General features: G+C 46.3%; 1 protein-coding gene across 1 annotated transcript in view; it reads right to left on the reverse strand.

Annotated features, from left to right (window-relative positions):
* LOC139279654 (acyl-CoA 6-desaturase-like) overlaps positions 1-22,010 on the reverse strand; it is a 109,934-nt gene that overhangs the window by 76,714 nt on the left and 11,210 nt on the right. The window contains exons 3-4 of the mRNA XM_070898761.1: positions 2,554-2,582; positions 1,561-1,636 (exon numbers count right to left, since the gene is read on the reverse strand). Of these exons, the coding sequence (XP_070754862.1) occupies positions 1,561-1,636; positions 2,554-2,582 (105 nt within the window). The remainder of the gene's footprint in view (positions 1-1,560; positions 1,637-2,553; positions 2,583-22,010) is intronic.

Consider the following 22,010-nt stretch of genomic DNA (forward strand, 5'->3'; position numbering starts at 1 on the left):
AGCTGGACTCCAGTTAGTCTTGGGTAATCCTTGCCAGTGGACCAAGACCTGGCTCTGTCAAGCCCGTGTGGTGGCTGGTGTGCAATGGCCACCCCACGTTAAACAAATCCACGCACAGGCATCTTCCACCCTTCAGGATGTAGTTCGGGATCTGGAATATTAGGTCCGTCATTGAAACACCTGTGAACTCATCCCTTTTTGGCGTGGAAGCAAGTCATCCTCGGTACGAGGGACTACCTATGATGATGATGATCAGCCTAACAAGGGCTCAAACCAATACTTGTCTGTTAGTTAATGGCCAATGATTGACTATCGCCCTGGGAAGGGAGACAGATAAGCAGAGTCTCTTTGGGTGCAGGAGATGGCTCCTTGATGGCACACCTGATGATAAGTTGATCAGAACCAAGTCAGCCCTCTGCGATTGGCTCAATAATACTTAAGCCAGGAAAGTTCGCAGTACCTCAGGATACGGTTAATGATTAACTATCCAAACTGGCTCATTATCGGGGCCTGGAGGGATAATCGTCACTAGGACAGGGATTCTTCCCACAAGGTTCCCGATAACCCTGAAGTCAATGCCCAGTAAATAAGGCAGTCCTAGTTGGATGGTATTGAGAAGATTACCACCGCTCTGTGCTGGTAAGCTGAACAGTTTTAGCCGGTTAAACTCCAGCACTGTTCCGGACATACTTGGGACTGCTGAAGACTTAGATCTTGCCAACCTGCACATAAGCTCTTTGGAATTAGATAAGTGAGTGGTGTTCCTATGGGAGAGCATGTGCGCCCTGTATCAAACAGGCAAGCAGTTTCTCAGTGTCTTGGTTTGGGAATGTTTAAGCATTGTAATGAGATTCAATGCATTGGGTCGCTGGCTGACTGGGAAAAAGACATTTGGGGCAGGTAGGAGAGTCGTTTTTCTTCTATTTCTCCACTCTTCTACAGTCAGCTGGTGCTTGACTGCCTAGGCAGAGCAAGGAAAGAGAACCAGAGACATAAAGAAAGAAGCAAAACACGAGAGAAGAACAAGAGGGAAACGGAGAGGCAGAGTGAGATGATAGAAGTAACACACAATAAACATTGCATAGAGTTGTATACAGGACAAGCAGAAACAATCATATTTAAATAACCATCGCACTAGTGCGGAGAAAAACACATTAACATTAAATGCCTGGGCTATTTTAACATTGTCATTAATCCAGTTAAAATAAACTAAAAAGTTTAAGAAAAGAAAATGGTTAACAGCTGCATTAAAATTGCAGAGGTTGGAATTTTACACAATATCTTGCAGGCAGAGGAAGTGAAACCCCGTCATGCTAGAAACAGTTTTGTTGCGTCCATGTTTCTCTGAGTTAGTTCAAGGTGCCCTATGTACAGAGGAAGTAGGGTGTGGAAACACATTAAAGGGACATCACAGAAATATATTTGAAGGGAGTATCCAGGAATGTAATCAGCATTGTGCCACTGGTATAGATATTTCACAATTGCCACTACTGAGTCACAGGAAAATTATTGCAACAACTTTGGTCAAAACAACCGATGTCATCCATTGAAACCACTCACCTTTTTCTGCCGGTCCTGGCTGGGCTCCCCCGGAGATAACTCACCAATCAGGAGAGGCTTCATAAATTTACGGACACAGATAAGGGGCTAGACTTTCCCTAAAGACCCTCAACGCCCGATTGCCCGCTGAGAAGAATTGCTAACGTTCGGCGGGAAAAGCTGGCGAGAATTTCCATTTTAATGTTTAAAGTCAGTAAAATTAATCGCCCGGCGAGAAAATGGGCGTTGCACATATTATGTCCGTAATGTACTTATGAATGACTCCACGAGGCAATGTGTTGTACTCAAACTGTAGTGACCTTGGTCCTTTATTCGTAACTCCAGAGTGAGGCACAAGCATGGTGGGCAGCCTTTTATACTGGGCCCCGCCACCAGGGCAGGAAACCCCCGGTCTCCACCAGTTGCACCCTCTACTGGTGCCAGCATGTATGTACACAGTGTAAACCTTCTTGATAGTAACTTATGCAACCACACAGTGACTACACGGAGAGTACATCATAGTCCGCATATACAACAGCACACGTATTGTCGGCGGTTTCCTCGGGGGGGTAAGTGGAAAGTTAGCAACATGGGCGGTCGTTACCGGAATGGACGGTAAGCACTAAAATTTAGTCCGAGGCTGCGGTTGAGCCTCGGGAGGGAGTAAAACTTTAAAAAATAATTTTCATTTAAAAAAAATAAAAACGTACAAAGCATTCCCAAGATAGTTTTAAACCTAATCGCCGTTTTAAAATGACAAATAACTAAAGAACCTTTCACTGACCTTTCTTTGCTGGGCCCCCCCTTACCGCCCGGTTTAAGCAGCATTTACCGGGCGGGTCTCTCAGCGATCTGGACGCTGGTTTTCGGCATTGCACGCGGGCGGTTTGGTCTCAGCGGGTGTCTTCAGATGTGGGCGATACCGTGAAAAACTTACCTGGAAACTCTCGCTGGGCGGGAAACCAACTGTACCGCCGAGAAAATCACCGACAATGAAGCTGAAAGTCTGGCCCAAGGTCTGGGTGGAAAGCTCGGAAAGCATCCTGCCAAAAAGACACACGCGATGATACAAATGAGGTTACAGAGCAAGGAGAGCGGAAATCTTTTGCTGTGGTAAATTTATTGTGTCCCGTCAAGGCAGGGATGTTAATGCTGAAGATCGGAACAATTTGTCAGTCATTACTCGCGTCATTATTAACCACTGCCAGGTGCGGTACAGCACAGGTTAGATGCAGTGTAAAGCTTCCTCTGCCCAACGTTACAGCAGCTACAATTCTGCAGAGCACAACAGCATAGCACTTCCAAGTCTCAGTGATGGTATTCCGAAAATGCCAAAATTATGCCAGCTAGTGCCAAAATAAAGGGCAGTTTTGAGCACCAGAAACTGCGTTGAAATCGTCCACACTCATTTCACACATAATCCACATACAGGAGATGAAGCTATAGTGCCACCCGAACCACTGTTACTTAAATTATCTTTACAATCGCCCTCGGCCATTAGATGGCCCATTTCCCAGCAAAGCAAGATTCTTTCTATGGGTGCTCCCAAAGCTATTTTTAATGCCTTAATGAACTTTCAGTTATCATGTGCCTGTCTGTACAATGAAGGGCTCTCTCTGTCTTTCTTCTTCTCTCCCTCAAAACCCCCCTGAGTTGATCTGAGATGAACACACAATTCCCAGTTCTGTTAATTTATCGTACAGTGGAGCAGTAGCTGATCGGAACGACTCCACTCCTCCAGCTGTTATAGGCAATAATTCTGAGGTAATATGGAATTAAGAATGGCATCTTACTGTAAACAAAATGCAACCTGAAGCAGGTATTGAGTTGGCGAAGCTAGGAAATAGTGAGGGCTGGTGCTGTGTCACATTCTTTCAGTGTAGATATACCTCATCATAATAGACAGTCCCTCGGAATCGAGGAAGACTTGCTTCCACTCTAAAAATAAGTCCTTAGGTGGCTGAACAGTCCAATACGGGAACCACAGTCCCTGTCACAGGTGGGACAGATCGTCGTTGAGGGAAAGGGAGGGTGGGACTGGTTTGCCGCACGCTCTTTCTGCTGCCTGCGCTTGATTTCTGCATGCTCTCGGAAATGAGACTCGAGGTGCTCAGCGCCCTCCCGGATGCACTTCCTCCACTTAGGGCGGTCTTTGGCCAGGGACTCTCAGGTGTCAGTGGGGATGTTGCACTTTATCAGGGAGGCTTTGATACAGCATGTAAACGGCAACTGACTCCAGAGGGTTGACAGCTGGGGTTTGTAAAAAGCCGACTACGCACATTGGGCAACGAACAAGTTCTATTGTGGTTCAGTTTACCAATTACCATTAAAAAGGAAATTCATGTTACGTTGAATAGAATTACATGGCATTTTACAGCACAGAAACAGGCCATTCAGCCCAACACAGGATGACGACCTACAAGACAAATTTAGGGAGCTAGGAATTAAAAAGTAGGATCTCAAAAGTCGTAATCTCAGGATTGCTACCAGTGCCACGTGCTAGTCAGAGTAGGAATCGCAGGATAGCTCAGATGAATACGTGGCTTGAGGAGTGGTGCAGAAGGGAGGGATTCAAATTCCTGGGACATTGGAACCGGTTCTGGGGGAGGTGGGACCAGTACAAACCGGACGGTCTGCACCTGGGCAGGACCGGAACCAATGTCCTAGGGGGAGTGTTTGCTAGTGCTGTTGGGGAGGGGTTAAACTAATATGGCAGGGGGATGGAAACCTATGCAGGGAGACAGAGGGAAGTAGAATGGGGGCAGAAGCAAAAGATAGAAAGAAGAAAAGTAAAATTGGAGGGCAGAGAAACCCAAGGCAAAAAGCAAAAAGGGCCACCTTACAGCAAAATTCTAAAGGGGCAAAGGGTCTTGATAAGACAAGCCTGAAGGCTTTGTGCCTCAATGTGAGGAGTATTTGGAATAAGGTGGACAAATTAACTGCGCCGATAGCAGTTAATGGATATGATGTAATTGGTATCACGGAAACATGGCTTCAGGGTGACCAAGGTTGGGAACTCAACATTCAGCGGTATTCAACATTCAGGAAGGATAGACAGAAAGGAAAAGGAGGCGGGGTGGCGTTGCTGGTTAAAGAAGAAATAAATGCAATTGTAAGGAAGGACATTAGCTTGGATGATGTGGAATTGGTATGGGTGGAACTACGGAATACCAAGCGGCAGAAAACGCTAGTGGGAGTTGTGTACAGACCACCAAACAGTAGTAGTGAGGTTGGGGACAGCATCAAATGAGAAATTAGGGATGCGTGCAATAAAGATACAGCAATTATCATGAGTGACTTTAATCTACATGTTGATTGGGCTAACCAAACTCGTAGCAATGCGGTGGAGGAGGATTTCCTGGAGTGTATTACGGATGGTCTTCCTAGACCAATATGTCGAGTAAGCAACTAGAGAGCTGGCCATCCTAGACTGGGTGATGTGTAATGAGAAAGGACTAATTAGCAATCTTGTGGTGCGAGGCCCCTTGGGGAAGAGTGACCATAATATGGTAGAATTCTTTATTAAAATGCAGAGTGACACAGTTAATTCAGAGACTAGGGTCCTGAACTTAAGGAAAGGTAACTTCGATGGTATGAGACGTGAATTGGCTAGAATAGACTGGCGAGTGATACTTAAAGGGTTGACGGTGTATAGGTAATGGCAAACATTTAAAGATCACATGGATGAACTTCAACAATTGTAAAAATAAAACGGGGAAGGTGGCTCAACCGTGGCTAACAAAGGAAATTAAGGATAGTGTTAAATCCAAGGAAGAGGCATATAAATTGGTCAGAAAAAGCAGCAACCCTGAGGATTGGGAGAATTTTGTAATACAGCAGAGGAGGACAAAGGGTTTAATTAGGAGGGGGAAATAGAGTATGAGAGGAAACTTGCTGGCAACATAAAAACTGACTGCAAAAACTTCTATAGATATGTGAAGAGAAAAAGATTAGTGAAAACAAATGTAGGTCCCTTGCAGTCAGGTTCAGGTGAATTTATAATGGAGAGAAAGAAATGGCGGATCAGTTAAACAAATACTTTGGTTCTGTCTTTACAAAGGAAGACGCGAATAACCTTCTGGAAATATTAGGGGACCGAGGGTCTAGTGAGAAGGAGGAACTGAAGGAAATCTTTATTAGGCGGGAAATTGTGTTAGGGAAATTGATGGGATTGAAGGCCGATAAATCCCTGGGGCCTGATAGTCTGCAACCCAGAGTACTTAAGGAAGTAGCCCTAGAAATAGTGGATGCATTGGTGATCATGTTCCAACAGTCTATTGACTCTGGATCGGTTCCTATGGGCTGGAGGATAGCTAATGTAACACCACTTTTTAAGAAAGGAGGGAGAGAGAAAACAGATAATTAGCCTAACATCAGTAGTGGGGAAAATGTTGGAATCAATTATTAAGGATGAAATAGCAGCACATTTGGAAAGCAGTGACGGGATCGGTCCAAGTCAGCATGGATTTATGAAAGGGAAATCCTGCTTGACAAATGTTCTAGAATTTTTTGAGGACGTAACTGATAGAGTGGACAAGGGAGAACCAGTGGATGTGGTGTATTTGGATTTTCAAAAGGCTTTTGACAAGGTCCCACACAAGAGATTGGTGTGCAAAATTAAAGCACATGGTATTGCGGGTAATGTACTGACGTGGATAGAGAACTGATTGGCAGACAGGAAGCAGAGAGTCAGGATAAACGGGTCCTTTTCAGAATGGCAGGCAGTAACTAGTGGGGTGCCGCAGGGCTCAGTGCTGGGACCCCAGCTATTTACAATATACATTAATGAATAGGATGAGGGAATTGAGTGTAAAATCTCCAAGTTTGCAGATGACACTAAGCTGGGAGGTGGTGTGAGCTGTGAGGAGGACGCTAAAAGGCTGCAGGGTGACTTGGACAGGTTAGGTGAGTGGGCAAACGCGTGGCAGATGCAGTATAATGTGGATAAATGTGAGGTTATCCGCGTTGGTGGCAAAAACTCGAAGGCAAAATATTATCTGAATGGCGGTAGATTAGGAAAAGGTGAGGTACAATGAGACCTGGGTGTCATGGTACATAAGTCATTGAAAGTTGTCATGCAGGTACAGCAGGCGGTGAAGAAGGCAAATGGTATGTCGGTCTTCATAGCTAGGGGTTTTGAGTATAGGAGCATGGAGGTCTTACTGCAGTTGTACAGGGTCTTGTTGAGGCCACACCTGGAATATTGTGTTCAGTTTTGGTCTCCTAATCTGAGGAAGGACCTTCTTGCTATTGAGGGAGTGCAACGAAGGTTCACCAGACTGATTCCCGGGATGGCAGGACTGACATATGAGGAGAGACTGGATCGACTGGGACTGTATGAGAGGGGATCTCAAAGAAACATATAAAATTCTGATGGGACTGGACAGGTTAGATGCAGGAAGAATGTTCCCGATGTTGGGGATGTCCAGAACCAGGGGACAGAGTTTAAGGATAAGGGGTAGGCCATTTAGGACTGAGATGAGGAGAAACGTCTTGACTCAGAGAGTTGTTAACCTGTGGAATTCCCTACCACAGAGAGTTGTTGATGCCAGTTCATTGGATATATTCAAGAGGGAGTTAGATATGGCCCTTACGGCTAAAGGGATCAAGGGGTATGGAGAGAAAGCAGGAAAGGGGTACTGAGGTGAATGATCAGCCATGATCTTATTGAATGGCGGTGCAGGCTCGAAGGGCCGAATGGCCTACTCCTGCACCTATTTTATATGTTTCCGTGTTTCTATGTTTCCTCCTACCTTACTATCACCTTGTGTAAAACTTGCTCAGAGTTAACAACAGCCCCTGTATTAACAGCACACATTAACACACTAGTTCTCCATTTCTCAGCCCATCTACTGCCTGTGTGATGGCGTTCAAATAAAGCTGACAGGTCACTAAATAGATTGAGATTCCCAATTTCACTTCTGCGAATGAGCATCAGGGAGGGGTGACCTTATCCTGCAGTCTAACCCCCTGCACTGATCCTTCATCCGCTTTCTGTGGACATTAGCATCCTCGACATTAGCGTCCTCGACCAGGCCAACATCCCTAGCATTGAAGCACTGACCACACTTGATCAGCTCCACTGGGCAGGCCACATTGTCCGCATGCCTGACACGAGACTCCCAAAGCAAGCGCTCTACTCGGAACTCCTTCATTGCAAACGAGCCAAAGGTGGGCAGAGAAAACGTTACAAGAACACCCTCAAAGCCTCCCTGATAAAGTGCAACATCCCCACTGACACCTGGGAGTCCCTGGCCAAAGACCGCCCTAAGTGGAGGAAGTGCATCCGGGAGGGCGCTGAGCACCTCGAGTCTCATTGCCGAGAGCATGCAGAAACCAAGCGCAGGCAGCGGAAAGAGCTTGTGGCAAACCTGTCCCACCCTCCCTTCCCTCAACGACTATTTGTCCCACCTGTGACAGGGACTGTGGTTCCCGTATTGGACTGTTCAGCCACCTAAGGACTCATTTTGAGAGTGGAAGCAAGTCTCCCTCGATTCCGAGGGACTGCCTATGATAACTGATCCTTCCTCCACTTTCTGTGGACTGGATTTTAACTCCGGTCCCAGAGACAAGCGACGTGTTGTTGATGCACTGCATGGCCCAGTCTGCCAGAGAGGGAACTTCATCCTGTGTGGGGCTACATCCAGTCTCAGTTTCTACAGGCAATGTTATCGAGCTACACAACCCAACGTCCCAGAACACACAGACCTTCTTCCCCTCCTGGGCTGAATGACGGACCCACGGGAAATATTAATCCATTTTTCTCCTTCAAATATTGCTGTGTATTTCCAGCATTGTCCATGGCCAGGAATTTCCCTGGAGATTCTGCCCTTACCCCCACTGTAACTTTGCCAGCACTGCGACACAAACCACCTTTACATGCCTCAAAGTTGCGGCAACAGAGCGGGAGCCGTGTCGAGGAAATGCCGGCCCCTCTTTCTCATTTCAGATTTCCAGCATTTGGGGTTTTTCTTTGGAATCGGTCCAAAGATTAAATAAAGTGCAGCCCCAGCTCGATAAAAGTTCCAACTCCTCTACATTGGTTTGTTCGAGATACACCATCATACCAGGACATCGCAAATGGGTCTATTAACTGTACACAGCATAGCAATATGATACCATACTGTGAGATCCTGAGTCATGTGTTTCATTGTCACCACACAGATGGGCAGTCCGGGGAGCGTCGAGAGAGGCGGGAGCCGGCGAGAGGCAGCGGCCTATAAAGGCTCAGCAGTCCCAGGAGAGAGGCGGAGCTTGTACAGCTTCAGCTGGGAGAGAAGGCAAAAAAGAAGTAGAAAGAAATCAAAAGGTGACGTCACAGCCTAGGGGGTAAGTGATTGGCTGGTGATGGTGAGTAGCTTTACTTTTTCTTTTTTATATCAGTCAGTAACTTTTAACACTGTTGTTGTCAATTTAAGTGTATCTAAGGGTTAAGTCATGGCAGGAGAGCTCGGTCACGTGATATGCTCCTCCTGTACCATGTGGGAACTCAGGGACGACACCAGTGTCCCTGACGACTACATCTGCGGGAAGTGTATCCGCCTCCAGCTCCTGACGGACCGCGTTGCGGAGTTGGAGCTGAGGGTGGATTCACTCTGGAGCATCCACGATGCTGAGAATGACGTGAGTAGCACGTGTAGCGAGTCGGTCTTATCGCAGGTGAAGGGTCCACAGCCAGATAGGGAATGGAAGACCAACAGGAAGAGCAGTGCAAGGAAGGTAGTGCAAGGGTTCCCTGTGGTCATCCTCCTGCAAAACAGATACACTGTTTTGAGTACTGTTGAGGGGGATGACTCATCAGGGGAGGGTAGCAGCAGCCAAGTTCATGGCACCGTGGCTGGCTCTGTTGCACAGGAGGGCAGGAAAAAGAGTGGGAGAGCAATAGTGATAGGGGATTCAATTGTGAGGGGAATAGATAGGCGTTTCTGCGGCCGCAACCGAGACTACAGGATGGTATGTTGCTTCCCTGGTGCAAGGGTCAAGGATGTCTCTGAGCGGGTGCAGGACATTCTAAAAAGGGAGGGCGAACAGCCAGTTGTCGTGGTGCACATTGGTACCAACGACATAGGTAAAAAAAGGGATCAGGTCCTACAAAACAAATTTAAGGAGCTAGGAACTAAATTAAAAAGTAGGACCTCAAAAGTAGTAATCTCGGGATTGCTACCAGTGCCACGTGCGAGTCAGAGTAGGAATCACAGGATAGTGCAGATGAATACGTGGCTTGAGCAGTGGTGCAGCAGGGAGGGATTCAAATTCCTGGGGCATTGGAACCGGTTCTGGGGGAGGTGGGACCAGTACAAACCGAACGGTCTGCACCTGGGCAGGACCGGAACCAATGTCCTAGGGGGAGTGTTTGCTAGTGCTGTTGGGGACGAGTTAAACAAATATGGCAGGGGGATGTGAACCAATGCAGGGAGACAGAGGGAAACAAAAAGGAGACAAAAGCAAAAGACAGAAAGGAGATGAGGAAAAGTGGAGGGCAGAAAAACCCAAAGCAAAGAACAAAAAGGGCCACTGTACAGCAAAATTCTAAAAGGACGAAGGGTGTTAAAAAAACAAGCATGAAGGCTTTGTGTCTTAATGCAAGGAGTATCCATAATAAGGTGGATGAATTAACTGTGCAAATAGATGTTAACAAATATGATGTGATTGGGATTACAGAGATGTGGCTCCAGGATGATCAGGGCTGGAAACTCAACATCCAGCGGTATTCAACATTCAGGAGGGATAGAATAAAAGGAAAAGGAGGTGGGGTAGCATTGCTGGTTAAAGAGGAGATTAATGCAATAGTTAGGAAGGACATTAGCTTGGATGATGTGGAATCTATATGGGTAGAGCTGCAGAACACCAAAGGGCAAAAAACGTTAGTTGAAGTTGTGTACAGACCTCCAAACAGCAGTAGTGATGTTGGGGAGGGCATCAAACAGGAAATTAGGGGTGCATGCAGTAAAGGTGCAGCAGTTATAATGGGTGACTTTAATATGCACATAGATTGGGCTAGCCAAACTGGAAGCAATACGGTGGAGGAGGATTTCCTGGAGTGCATAAGGGATGGTTTTCTAGACCAATATGTCGAGGAACCAACTAGGGGGGAGGCCATCTTAGACTGGGTGTTGTGTAATGAGAGAGGATTAATTAGCAATCTCGTTGTGCGAGGCCCCTTGGGGAAGAGTGACCATAATATGGTGGAATTCTGCATTCGGATGGAGAATGAAACAGTTAATTCAGAGACCATGGTCCAGAACTTAAAGAAGGGTAACTTTGAAGGTATGAGGTGTGAATTGGCTAGGATAGATTGGCGAATGATACTGAAGGGGTTGACTGTGGATTGGCAATGGCAGATATTTAGAGATCGCATGGATGAACTACAACAATTGTACATTCCTGTCTGACGTAAAAATAAAAAAGGGAAGGTGGCTCAACCGTGGCTATCAAGGGAAATCAGGGATAGTATTAAAGCCAAGGAAGTGGCATACAAATTGGCCAGAAATAGCAGCGAGCCCGGGGACTGGGAGAAATTTAGAACTCAGCAGAGGAGGACAAAGGGTTTGAATTGGGCAGGGAAAATGGAGTCCGAGAAGAAGCTTGCAGGGAACATTAAGACGGATTTCAAAAGTTTTTATAGATATGTAAAGAGAAAAAGGTTAGTAAAGACAAACGTAGGTCCCCTGCAGTCAGAATCAGGGGAAGTCATAACTGGGAACAAAGAAATGGCAGACCAATTGAACAAGTACTTTGGTTCGGTATTCACTAAGGAGGACACAAACAACCTTCTGGATATAAAAGGGGTCAGAAGGTCTAGTAAGGAGGAGGAACTGAGGGAAATCCTTATTAGTCGGGAAATTGTGTTGGGGAAATTTGATGGGATTGAAGGCCGATAAATCCCCAGAGCCTGATGGACTGCATCCCAGAGTACTTAAGGAGGTGGCCTTGGAAATAGCGGATGCATTGACAGTCATTTTCCAACATTCCATTGACTCTGGATCAGTTCCTATCGAGTGGAGGGTAGCCAATGTAACCCTACTTTTTAAAAAAGGAGGGAGAGAGAAAGCAGGGAATTATAGACCGGTCAGCCTGACATCAGTAGTGGGTAGTGTGCTGACATGGATTGAGAACTGGTTGTCAGACAGGAAGCAAAGAGTAGGAGTAAATGGGTACTTTTCAGAATGGCAGACAGTGACTAGTGGGGTACCGCAAGGTTCTGTGCTGGGGCCCCAGCTGTTTACATTGTACATTAATGATTTGGACGAGGGGATTAAATGTAGTATCTCCAAATTTGCGGATGACACTAAGTTGGGTGGCAGTGTGAGCTGCGAGGAGGATGCTATGAGGCTGCAGAGTGACTTGGATAGGTTAGGTGAGTGGGCAAATGCATGGCAGATGAAGTATAATGTGGATAAATGTGAGGTTATCCACTTTGGTGGTAAAAACAGAGAGACAGACTATTATCTGAATGGTGACAGGTTAGGAAAAGGAGAGGTGCAACGAGACCTGGGTGTCATGGTACATCAGTCATTGAAGGTTGGCATGCAGGTACAGCAGGCGGTTAAGAAAGCAAATGGAATGTTGGCCTTCTTAGCGAGGGGATTTGAGTACAGGGGCAGGGAGGTGTTCCTACAGTTGTACAGGGCATTGGTGAGGCCACACCTGGAGTATTGTGTACAGTTTTGGTCTCCTAACTTGAGGAAGGACATTCTTGCTATTGAGGGAGTGCAGCGAAGGTTCACCAGACTGATTCCCGGGGTGGCGGGACTGACCTATCAAGAAAGACTGGATCAACTGGGCTTGTATTCACTGGAGTTCAGAAGAATGAGAGGGGACCTCATAGAAATGTTTAAAATTCTGACGGGTTTAGACAGGTTGGATGCAGGAAGAATGTTCCCAATGTTGGGGAAGTCCAGAACCAGGGGTCACAGTCTAAGGATAAGGGGTAAGCCATTTAGGACCGAGATGAGGAGAAACTTCTTCACCCAGAGAGTGGTGAACCTGTGGAATTCTCTACCACAGAAAGTTGTTGAGGCCAATTCACTAAATATATTCAAAAGGGACTTAGATGAAGTCCTTACCACTCGGGGGATCAAGGGGTATGGCGAGAAAGCAGGAAGTGGGTGCTGAATATGCATGTTCAGCCATTAACTCATTGAATGGCGGTGCAGGCTAGAAGGGCCGAATGGCCTACTCCTGCACCTATTTTCTATATTTCTATGTTTCTATGGCTGGTGTGAGAACTAATCCCCCTGATGCAGCGGGGAGCTGTTCTCCTTAACTTCACATTGAGTTCTGCTACACCTGAAACTTTAACTCATCTGTTCTCTCCACAAATGCCGACTGATCCGAGTGTTTTCAGCACTTTCTGTTTTTGTTTCAGACTAACTAACTCCTTGCCCCCTCAGTCTTCCTTGTCCCCTGTGATTCAGGGGCTTTTACATTCACCCGTCTTCAGGTGCCTGGCCTACTCTCATCTGTCTAACCTTTGTGGTATCCTCTACCATGGGCCTTTATTCTTCAATAAACAACCGTGACGGGAAGAGAGAGGAACTGACGGAAATTTAACATCAGCTTCCCCTCCCTCATGAACCTGGAATGCTCCGTCTGAATAGCAGTCTCCCACCAGCGAATCACATGGTCCTGGCAGCATCCTTTATTCCCAGGTCAGATACAATCAGCCTCTTGTTGCTGTAACCCAGTGACCTACACCCAGCAGCCAAGTGGCTGGAATGTACATCTTGCAATGTGGCACCTGAATTTTAAAATTCTCTATTTGTCCCCCTCACTCCCCACGGTGAATTCGGCAGTTCCACTCTTCACGCTTAGTCAGCAAGAAATCCAATCGGGAATTCGGAAGAAAATTCTTTACCCAAAGAGTGGTGAGAATGTGGAAAACAATATTTATATTGATGGACTCTAGTTTTGCTCTTCCCCACAAGTGGAAACATTCTCTCTCTATCCACTCTATCAAAACCTTTCATCATTTTAAAGACACCCTTCTTTTTTCAAGAGAAAAGAGATCCAGTCTGTTCATCCTTTCCTGATATGTAAACCCTCACATTTCTGGTATGACCCTTGTAAATCTTCTCTGCACCCTCTCCACTACCCCTATATCCTTTTTATAATAGAATTGTACGCAGTACTCTAAGTGTGGTCTAACCAATGTTCGATACAGGTTTAGCATAACTTCCCTACTTTTCAATTCTATAGAAATAAACCCTAGTGCTTGGTTTGCTTTTTTAATGGCCTTGCTAATCTTTGTCGCAACTTTTAGTGATTTGTGTATGTGTACTCCGAGATCCCTTTGTTCCTCTACCCCACTCAGACTCGCACCCTCCCAGTAATAATTGATCTCCCTATTCTTCCTACCAAAATGTAATACCTCACATTTATCTGTATTGAACTTAATTTGCCAATTATATGCCCATTCTGCAAGTTTATTCATTTCCTCCTGTAATTTGTTGCAGTCCTTCTCAGTATTGACTATCCCCCAATTTGGTATCATCCGCAAATTTAGAAATTGTGTTTTTGATTCCAAAGTATAAATCGTTAATATAAATTGTGAACAACAGTGGTCCCAGCACTGATCCTTGTGGAACACCACTACCCACCTTCTGCCACTGTGAATAGTTACCCTTTACTCCTACTCTCTGCTTTCTGTCTTGAAGCCAGCTAGCGATCCATTCTGTTACTTGTCCTCTGACTCTGCATTCTCTGACCTTGTTCATCAGTCTGTTATGGGGCACCTTATCAAAGGCCTTTTGAAAATCGATATTAACGACATCTATTGCATTACCATTGTCTACTCTCTCTATGACCTCTTCAAGGATTTCGGAACATTTTCCGGATTCAGGACGACCCCGCCACGGATCAGCTGGTGTCCGGATTCCGGAACTCTGGATTTTGGAGGCCGTACCTGTATAGGTTTAACACAGTACTTTCTAGTTTCTCGCACCTAGTTTAAACCACAGTCCTAGGTTAGTGAGAAAAGAGAGATGAAAAAACCTTAATACTCACCAACCAATCACCTACCCGTTGTCCTTGTTTTTTTTCAAAACTGCCGAAGGTCCAGCCGTCAGTGATACCTCCTCCAATTAGGTCCTTCCCCCCCTTCTCTGAATTCTCACTCTTTCCAAATTCTGAAATAAAACACTCTGGTTAAGTACACTCTGTGCAAATCATTCTCGACACTCTGTGCAAATCACTCTCAACACTGTGCAAATCATTCTCGACACTGTGCAAATCACTCTCGACACTGTGCAAATCACTCTCAACACTCTGTGCAGATCACTCTCGACACTCTGTGCAAATCACTCTCGACACTCTGTGCAAATCACTCTCAACACTCTGTGCAAATCACTCTCGACACTCTGTGCAAATCACTCTCGACACTCTGTGCAAATCACTCTCGACACTCTGTGCAAATCACTCTCGACACTGCAGATCACTCTCGATACTCTGTGCAAATCACTCTCGACACTTTGTGCAAATCACTCTCGACACACTGTGCAGAACACTCTCGACATTCTGTGCAAATCACTCTCGACACTTTGTGCAAATCACTCTCGACACACTGTGCAGAACACTCTCGACACACTGTGCAGAACACTCTCGACACTCTGTGCAGATCACTCTCGACACTCTGTGCAGATCACTTTAGCAGATTTAATACCTCAGCCATGCCCTCTGCCTCCAGGCCTAGGTCTTCTTTTTGGTCCCTAATCAGCCCCACCCTTCATCTTACTACCTGTTCAATATGTATATGCCTATAGAAGACTTTTGGATTCCCTTTTTTGTTAGATGCCATTATATTTTCATACTCTCTCCTGGCCCCTCTTATTTCCTTTTTCACGAACTTTGGATATTCAGCCTGATTCTCACGTATTCTCAACCTGACATCTGTCACACACACCCTTTTTTCTGCTTCATCTTACTTTCCTCATCCAGGGAACTTTGGCTTTGGTTGCCCTACTTTTCCCTCTCGTGGGAATGTACCTCGACTGTACCCGAACCATCTCCTCTTTAAAGGCAGCCCATTGTTCGATTACAGTTTTGCCTGTCAATCTTTGATTCCAATTCACCCGGGCAGATCAATTCTCAACCCACTGAAATTGGCCTTCCTCCAATTAAGTAATTTTACTCTAGATTATTCCTTGTCCTTTTCCATAGCTAATCTAAACCTTATTATTCTATGATCACTGTTCCCTAAATGTTCCCCTTCTGATACTTGCTCCACTTGCCCCACTTCATTCCCCAGAATCAGATCCAGCAATGCCTCCTCCCTCGTTGGGCTGGATATGTACTGATCAAGAAAGTCCTGCTGAATACACTTCAGAAATCCTTCCCCATTTCTGCCCTTTGCGATATTACTATCCCAGTCTATATTCAGATAAATAAAGAGTAGAATTAAGCTAGATGTTCAGCGGTTCTCCTTTTCCCAGAGAGTAGTTAACCTTTGGAATATGTTGCTGACTTGTGCGGTGTGTGCTGACTCTCTGCAAGCCCTTCAAGATGAGCTGGACCTGTTCTTATTTCAGGCACAGCTGTCATCGTATGGAAGGCGAGTGCTCTATTAGTTATCATCATCATCATCATAGGCAGTCCCTCGGAATCGAGGAAGACTTGCTTCCACTCCCGAAGTGAGTTCTTTGATGGCTGATACGAGAGCCACAGACCCTGTTACAGGTGGGACAGACATTCGTCGAAGGAAGGGGTGGGTGGGGCTGGTTTGCCGCACGCTCCTTCTGCTGCCTGCGCTTGGCCTCTTCATGCTCTTTGCGTTGGGACTCGAAGAGCTCAACGCCCTCCCGGATGGACTTTCTCCACCTTGGGCGGTCTGCGACCAGGATCTCCCAGGTGTTAGTAGTGATGTCGCACTTTACCAGGGAGGCTTTGAGGGTGTCCTTATAACGTTTCCGCTGTCCTCCTTTGGCTCGTTTACCATGAAGGAGCTCCGCATAAAGCATTTGCTTCGGGAGTCTCGTATCTGGCATGCGAACTATGTGGCCTGCCCAGCGGAGCTGATCGAGTGTGCTCAGTGCTTCAATACTGGGGATGTTGGCCTGGTCGAGGACACTGATGTTGGTGCGCCTGTCCTCCCAAGGGATTTGCAGGATCTTGCGGAGACATCGTTGGTGATATATCTCCAGCGACTTGAGGTGCCTTCTATACATCGTCCATGCCTCAGATGAGACCTCATCTCTCTCATCTGGAGGGAGGCGAGCATGCCGGGAGATCTGAGAGTTATTAGCTAATGTCCGCATGGTCAATGTTGTCTCCTGGACTGGTTTTGATCCCTAGAGCTGGGTCAATGGGAATATTTTTCTCCTTTTTGGTCCTGTGTTACTTTTCTGTTTTTTGCCTCCCGGGAGATGATATAGCTGCTGGGCGGCGGGGGGGGGGGGGGCGGAGGGGGCGGTCAGGAAGTGTCTGGTCGTGATGCTCCAGGCATCATGGGTATGGGGTAGACTTGATGAACCAGTTGGTCTTTTCCTGCCCATCATTTACGTGTGTTCATTTGTAATGTATAGATTTACAGAATAACTTGTCTAATGCTTGCCTCTCTTTACAATTTTTTCTTTGATGCTTGAATCTGTTGTGTATCTGCAAAGCATGCACTCCCATGTTCCGCCACCAGGGAGCACATCCCCTGAAGTCCCAAGGGATCCAAGCATCCCTTGGGAGCACTGTATATAAGCCAGACCCTAAGGCCTGTTCCTGACTCTGGAGTGTCTTAATAAAGACGTTAATAGGTGTTTCTGCAGCCACAACTGAGACTCCAGGATGGTATGTTGCCTCCCTGGTGCAAGGGTCAAGGATGTCTCGGAGCGGGTACAGGACATTCTGAAAAGGGAGGGTGAATAGCCAGTTGTCGTGGTGCATATTGGTACCAACGATATAGGTAAAAAAAGGGATGAGGTCCTACGAGACGAATTTAAGGAGCTAGGAACTAAATAAAAAAGTAGGACCTCAAAAGTAGTAATCTCGGGATTGCTACCAGTGCCACGTGCTAGTCAGAGTAGGAATCGCAGGATAGCTCAGATGAATACATGGCTTGAGCAGTGGTGCAGCAGGGAGGGATTCAAATTCCTGGGGCATTGGAACCGGTTCTGGGGGAGGTGGGACCAGTACAAACTGGACGGTCTGCACCTGGGCAGGACTGGAACCAATGTCCTAGGAGGAGTGTTTGCTAGTGCTGTTGGGGAGGAGTTAAACTAATATGGCAGGGGGATGGTAACCAATGCAGGGAGACAGAGGGAAACAAAATGGAGACAAAAGCAAAAGACAGAAAGGAGATGAGTAAAAGTGGAGGGCAGAGAAACCCAAGGCAAAAAACAAAAAGGGCCACTTTGCAGCAAAATTCTAAAGGGTCGAAGTGTGTTAAAAAGGCAAGCCTGAAGGCTCTGGGCCTCAATGCGAGGAGTATTCGGAATAAGGTGGACGAATTAACTGTGCAGATAGCAGTTAACAGATACAATGTGGTTGGCATCACGGAGACTTGGCTCCAGGGTGACCAAGGCTGGGAACTTAACATCCAGGGGTATTCAACATTTAAGAAGGATAGATAGAAAGGAAAAGGAGGTGGGGTGGCGTTGCTGGTTAAAGAGTAAATTAATGCAATTGTAAGGAAAGACATTAGCTTGGATGATGTGGAATTGTTATGGGTGGAGCTACGGAATACCAAGGGGCAGAAAACGCTAGTGGGAGTTGTGTACAGACCTCCAAACAGTAATAGTGATGTTGGGGAGGGCATCAAACAGGAAATTAGGGGTGCATGCAATAAAGGTGCAGCAGTTATCATGGGTGACTTTAATATGCATATAGATTGGGCTAACCAAACTGGAAACAATACGGTGGAGGAGGATTTCCTGGAGTGCATAAGGGATGGTTTTCTAGACCAATATGTCGAGGAACCAACTAGGGGGGAGGCCATCTTAGACTGGGTGTTGTGTAATGAGAGAGGATTAATTAGCAATCTCGTTGTGCGAGGCCCCTTGGGGAAGAGTGACGATAATATGCTGGAATTCTACATTAGGATGGAGAATGAAACAGTTAACTCAGAGACCATGGTCCAGAACTTAAAGAAGGGTAACTTTGAAGGTATGAGGCGTGAATTGGCTAGGATAGATTGGCGAATGATGCTTAAAGGGTTGACAGTGGATGGGCAATGGCAGACATTTAGAGACCGCATGGATGAACTACAACAATTGTACATTCCTGTCTGGCGTAAAAATAAAAAAGGGAAGGTAGCTCAACCGTGGCTATCAAGGGAAATCAGGGATAGTATTAAAGCCAAGGAAATGGCATACAAATTGGTCAGAAATAGCAGTGAACCCAGGGACTGGGAGAAATTGAGAACTCAGCAGAGGAGGACAAAGGGTTTGATTAGGGCAGGGAAAATGGAGTACAAGAGGAAGCTTGCAGGGAACATTAAAATGGACTGCAAAAGCTTCTATAGACATGTAAAGAGAAAAAGGTTAGTAAAGACAAACGTAGGTCCCCTGCAGTCAGAATCAGGCGAAGTCATAACTGGGAACAAAGAAATGGCAGACCAATTGAACAAGTACTTTGGTTCAGCATTCACTAAGGAGGACACAAACAACCTTCCGGATATAAAAGGGGAAATTGTGTTGGGGAAATTGATGGGATTGAAGGCCGATAAATCCCCAGGGCCTGATGGTCTGCATCCCAGAGTACTTAAGGAGGTGTCCTTGGAAATAGCGGATGCATTGACAGTCATTTTCCAACATTCCATCGATTCTGGATCAGTTCCTATGGAGTGGAGGGTAGCCAATGTAACCCCACTTTTTAAAAAAGGAGGGAGAGAGAAAACAGGGAATTATAGACCGGTCAGCCTGACATCAGTAGTGGGTAAATTGATGGAATCAATTATTAAGGATGTCATAGCAGCGCATTTGGAAAGAGGTGACATGATAGGTCCAAGTCAGCATGGATTTGTGAAAGGGAAATCATGCTTGACAAATCTTCTGGAATTTTTTGAGGATGTTTCCAGTAGAGTGGACAAGGGAGAACCAGTTGATGTGGTATATTTGGACTTTCAGAAGGCTTTCGACAAAGTCCCACACAAGAGATTAGTGTGCAAAGTTAAAGCACATGGGATTGGGGGCAGTGTGCTGACGTGGATTGAAAACTAGTTGTCAGACAGGAAGGAAAGAGTAAGAGTAAATGGGTACTTTTCAGAATGGCAGGCAGTGACTAGTGGGGTACCGCAAGGTTCTGTGCTGGGACCCCAGCTGTTTACATTGTACATTAATGATTTAGATGAGGGGATTAAATGTAGTATCTCCAAATTTGCGGATGACACTAAGTTGGGTGGCAGTGTGAGCTGCGAGGAGGATGCTATGAGGCTGCAGAGCGACTTGGATAGGTTAGGTGAGTGGGCAAATGCATGGCAGATGAAGTATAATGTGGATAAATGTGAGGTTATCCACTTTGGTGGTAAAAACAGAGAGACAGACTATTATCTGAATGGTGACAGATTAGGAAAAGGGGAGGTGCAACGAGACCTGGGTGTCATGGTACATCAGTCATTGAAGGTTGGCATGCAGGTACAGCAGGCGGTTAAGAAAGCAAATGGCATGTTGGCCTTCATAGCGAGGGGATTTGAGTACAGGGGCAGGGAAGTGTTACTACAGCTGTACAGGGCCTTGGTAAGGCCACACCTGGAGTATTGTGTGCAGTTTTGGTCTCCTAACTTGAGGAAGGATGTTCTTGCTATTGAGGGAGTGCAGCGAAGATTCACCAGACTGATTCCCGGGATGGCGGGACTGACATATCAAGAAAGACTGGATCAACTGGGCTTGTATTCACTGGAGTTCAGAAGAATGAGAGGGGATCTCATAGAAACGTTTAAAATTCTGACGGGTGTAGACAGGTTAGAGGCAGGAAGAATGTTCCCAATGTTGAGGAAGTCCAGAACCAGGGATCACAGTCTAAGGATAAGGGGTAAACCATTTAGGGCCGAGATGAGGAGAAACTTCTTCACCCAGAGAGTTGTGAACCTGTGGAATTCTCTACCACAGAAAGTTGTTGAGGCCAATTCACTAAATATATTCAAAAAGGAGTTAGATGTAGTCCTTACTACTAGGGGGATCAAGGGGTAGGGCGAGAAAGCAGGAATGGGGTACTGAAGTTGCATGTTCAGCCATGAACTAATTGAATGGCGGTGCAGGCTCGAAGGGCCAAATGGCCTACTCCTGCACCTATTTTCTAATTTTCTATGTTTCTATGTTACTTTAACCTCCCTGTGTGCAGTCTCATCTGTGTTGGGAACACAATAACTGGCAACGAGTATACGAATCCAACGCAAAGATGCAGCAGACTGTGGGCATCCTGGAAAAGTTCTCGGAGGGTGAGGACTGGGAAGCCTATGTCGAACGGCTAGACCAGTACTTTGTAGCCAACGAGCTGGACGGAGAAGGAAGCGCTGCAAAAAGGAGAGCGGTCCTCCTCACGGTCTGCAGAGCACCAACCTACAGCCTCATGAAGAATCTTCTGGCTCCGGTGAAACCCACAGATAAGTCGTATGAGGAGCTGTGTACACTGGTTCGGGAGCATCTTAACCTGAGGGAGAGCGTGCTGATGGCGAGGTATCGGTTCTACACGTGCCAGCGATCTGAAGGTCAGGAAGTGGCAAGCTACGTTGCCAAGCTAAGACGACTTGCAGGACAATGTGAGTTTGATGGTTACCTGGAGCAGATGCTCAGAGACTTTTTTGTACTGGGCATTGGCCACGAGACCATCCCATGAAAAATTTTTGACTGTAGAAACACTGACCCTTAGTAAGGCCTTTGCGATAGCACAGGCGTTTATGTCCACCAGTGATAACACCAAACAAATCTCTCAGCACACAAGTGCTAGCAATGTTCATAAAATAACTGGAACTGTGTTTGCAAACAGAAATGTACAGGGCAGAAACCATGAGTCTGCAACTGCCAGCAGGCCTCAGATGACCCAGATGACTCAGAGTCCGCAACAAAGGATGAATGCAAGGCAATTCACACCTTGTTGGCATTGTGGAGGCTTCCATTCAGCCTATTCAGCCTACTCAGATGAGCTGCAAGCTCTGCAAAACCTGCTCACCACCACGTGGCAGAGGAAGATCGGTCCATGGTGGATCAAAGCAATTTCAAGCCTCAGAGAGAGGAGGCAGATGCTGAAGTACACGGGGTGCACACATTTTCAACAAAATGTCCACCTATAATGCTAAATGTAAAATTGAATGGCTTACCCGTAGCCATGAAACTAGACACTGGTGCTAGCCAATCCATCATGAGTAACAAGATGTTTGAGAGACTGTGGTGCAACAAGGCACTCAGATCAGCCCTGAGCCCCATTCACTCGAAACTGAGAACGTACACCAAAGAGCTCATCACTGTCCTGGGCAGCGCCATGGTCAAGGTCACCTACGAGGGCACAGTGCACGAACTGCCACTCTGGATTGTCCTGGGCGATGGCCCCAC

The sequence above is a fragment of the Pristiophorus japonicus genome, chromosome 14 (assembly GCF_044704955.1).
Source record: "Pristiophorus japonicus isolate sPriJap1 chromosome 14, sPriJap1.hap1, whole genome shotgun sequence".
In the NCBI taxonomy this organism is placed as follows: domain Eukaryota; kingdom Metazoa; phylum Chordata; class Chondrichthyes; family Pristiophoridae; genus Pristiophorus; species Pristiophorus japonicus.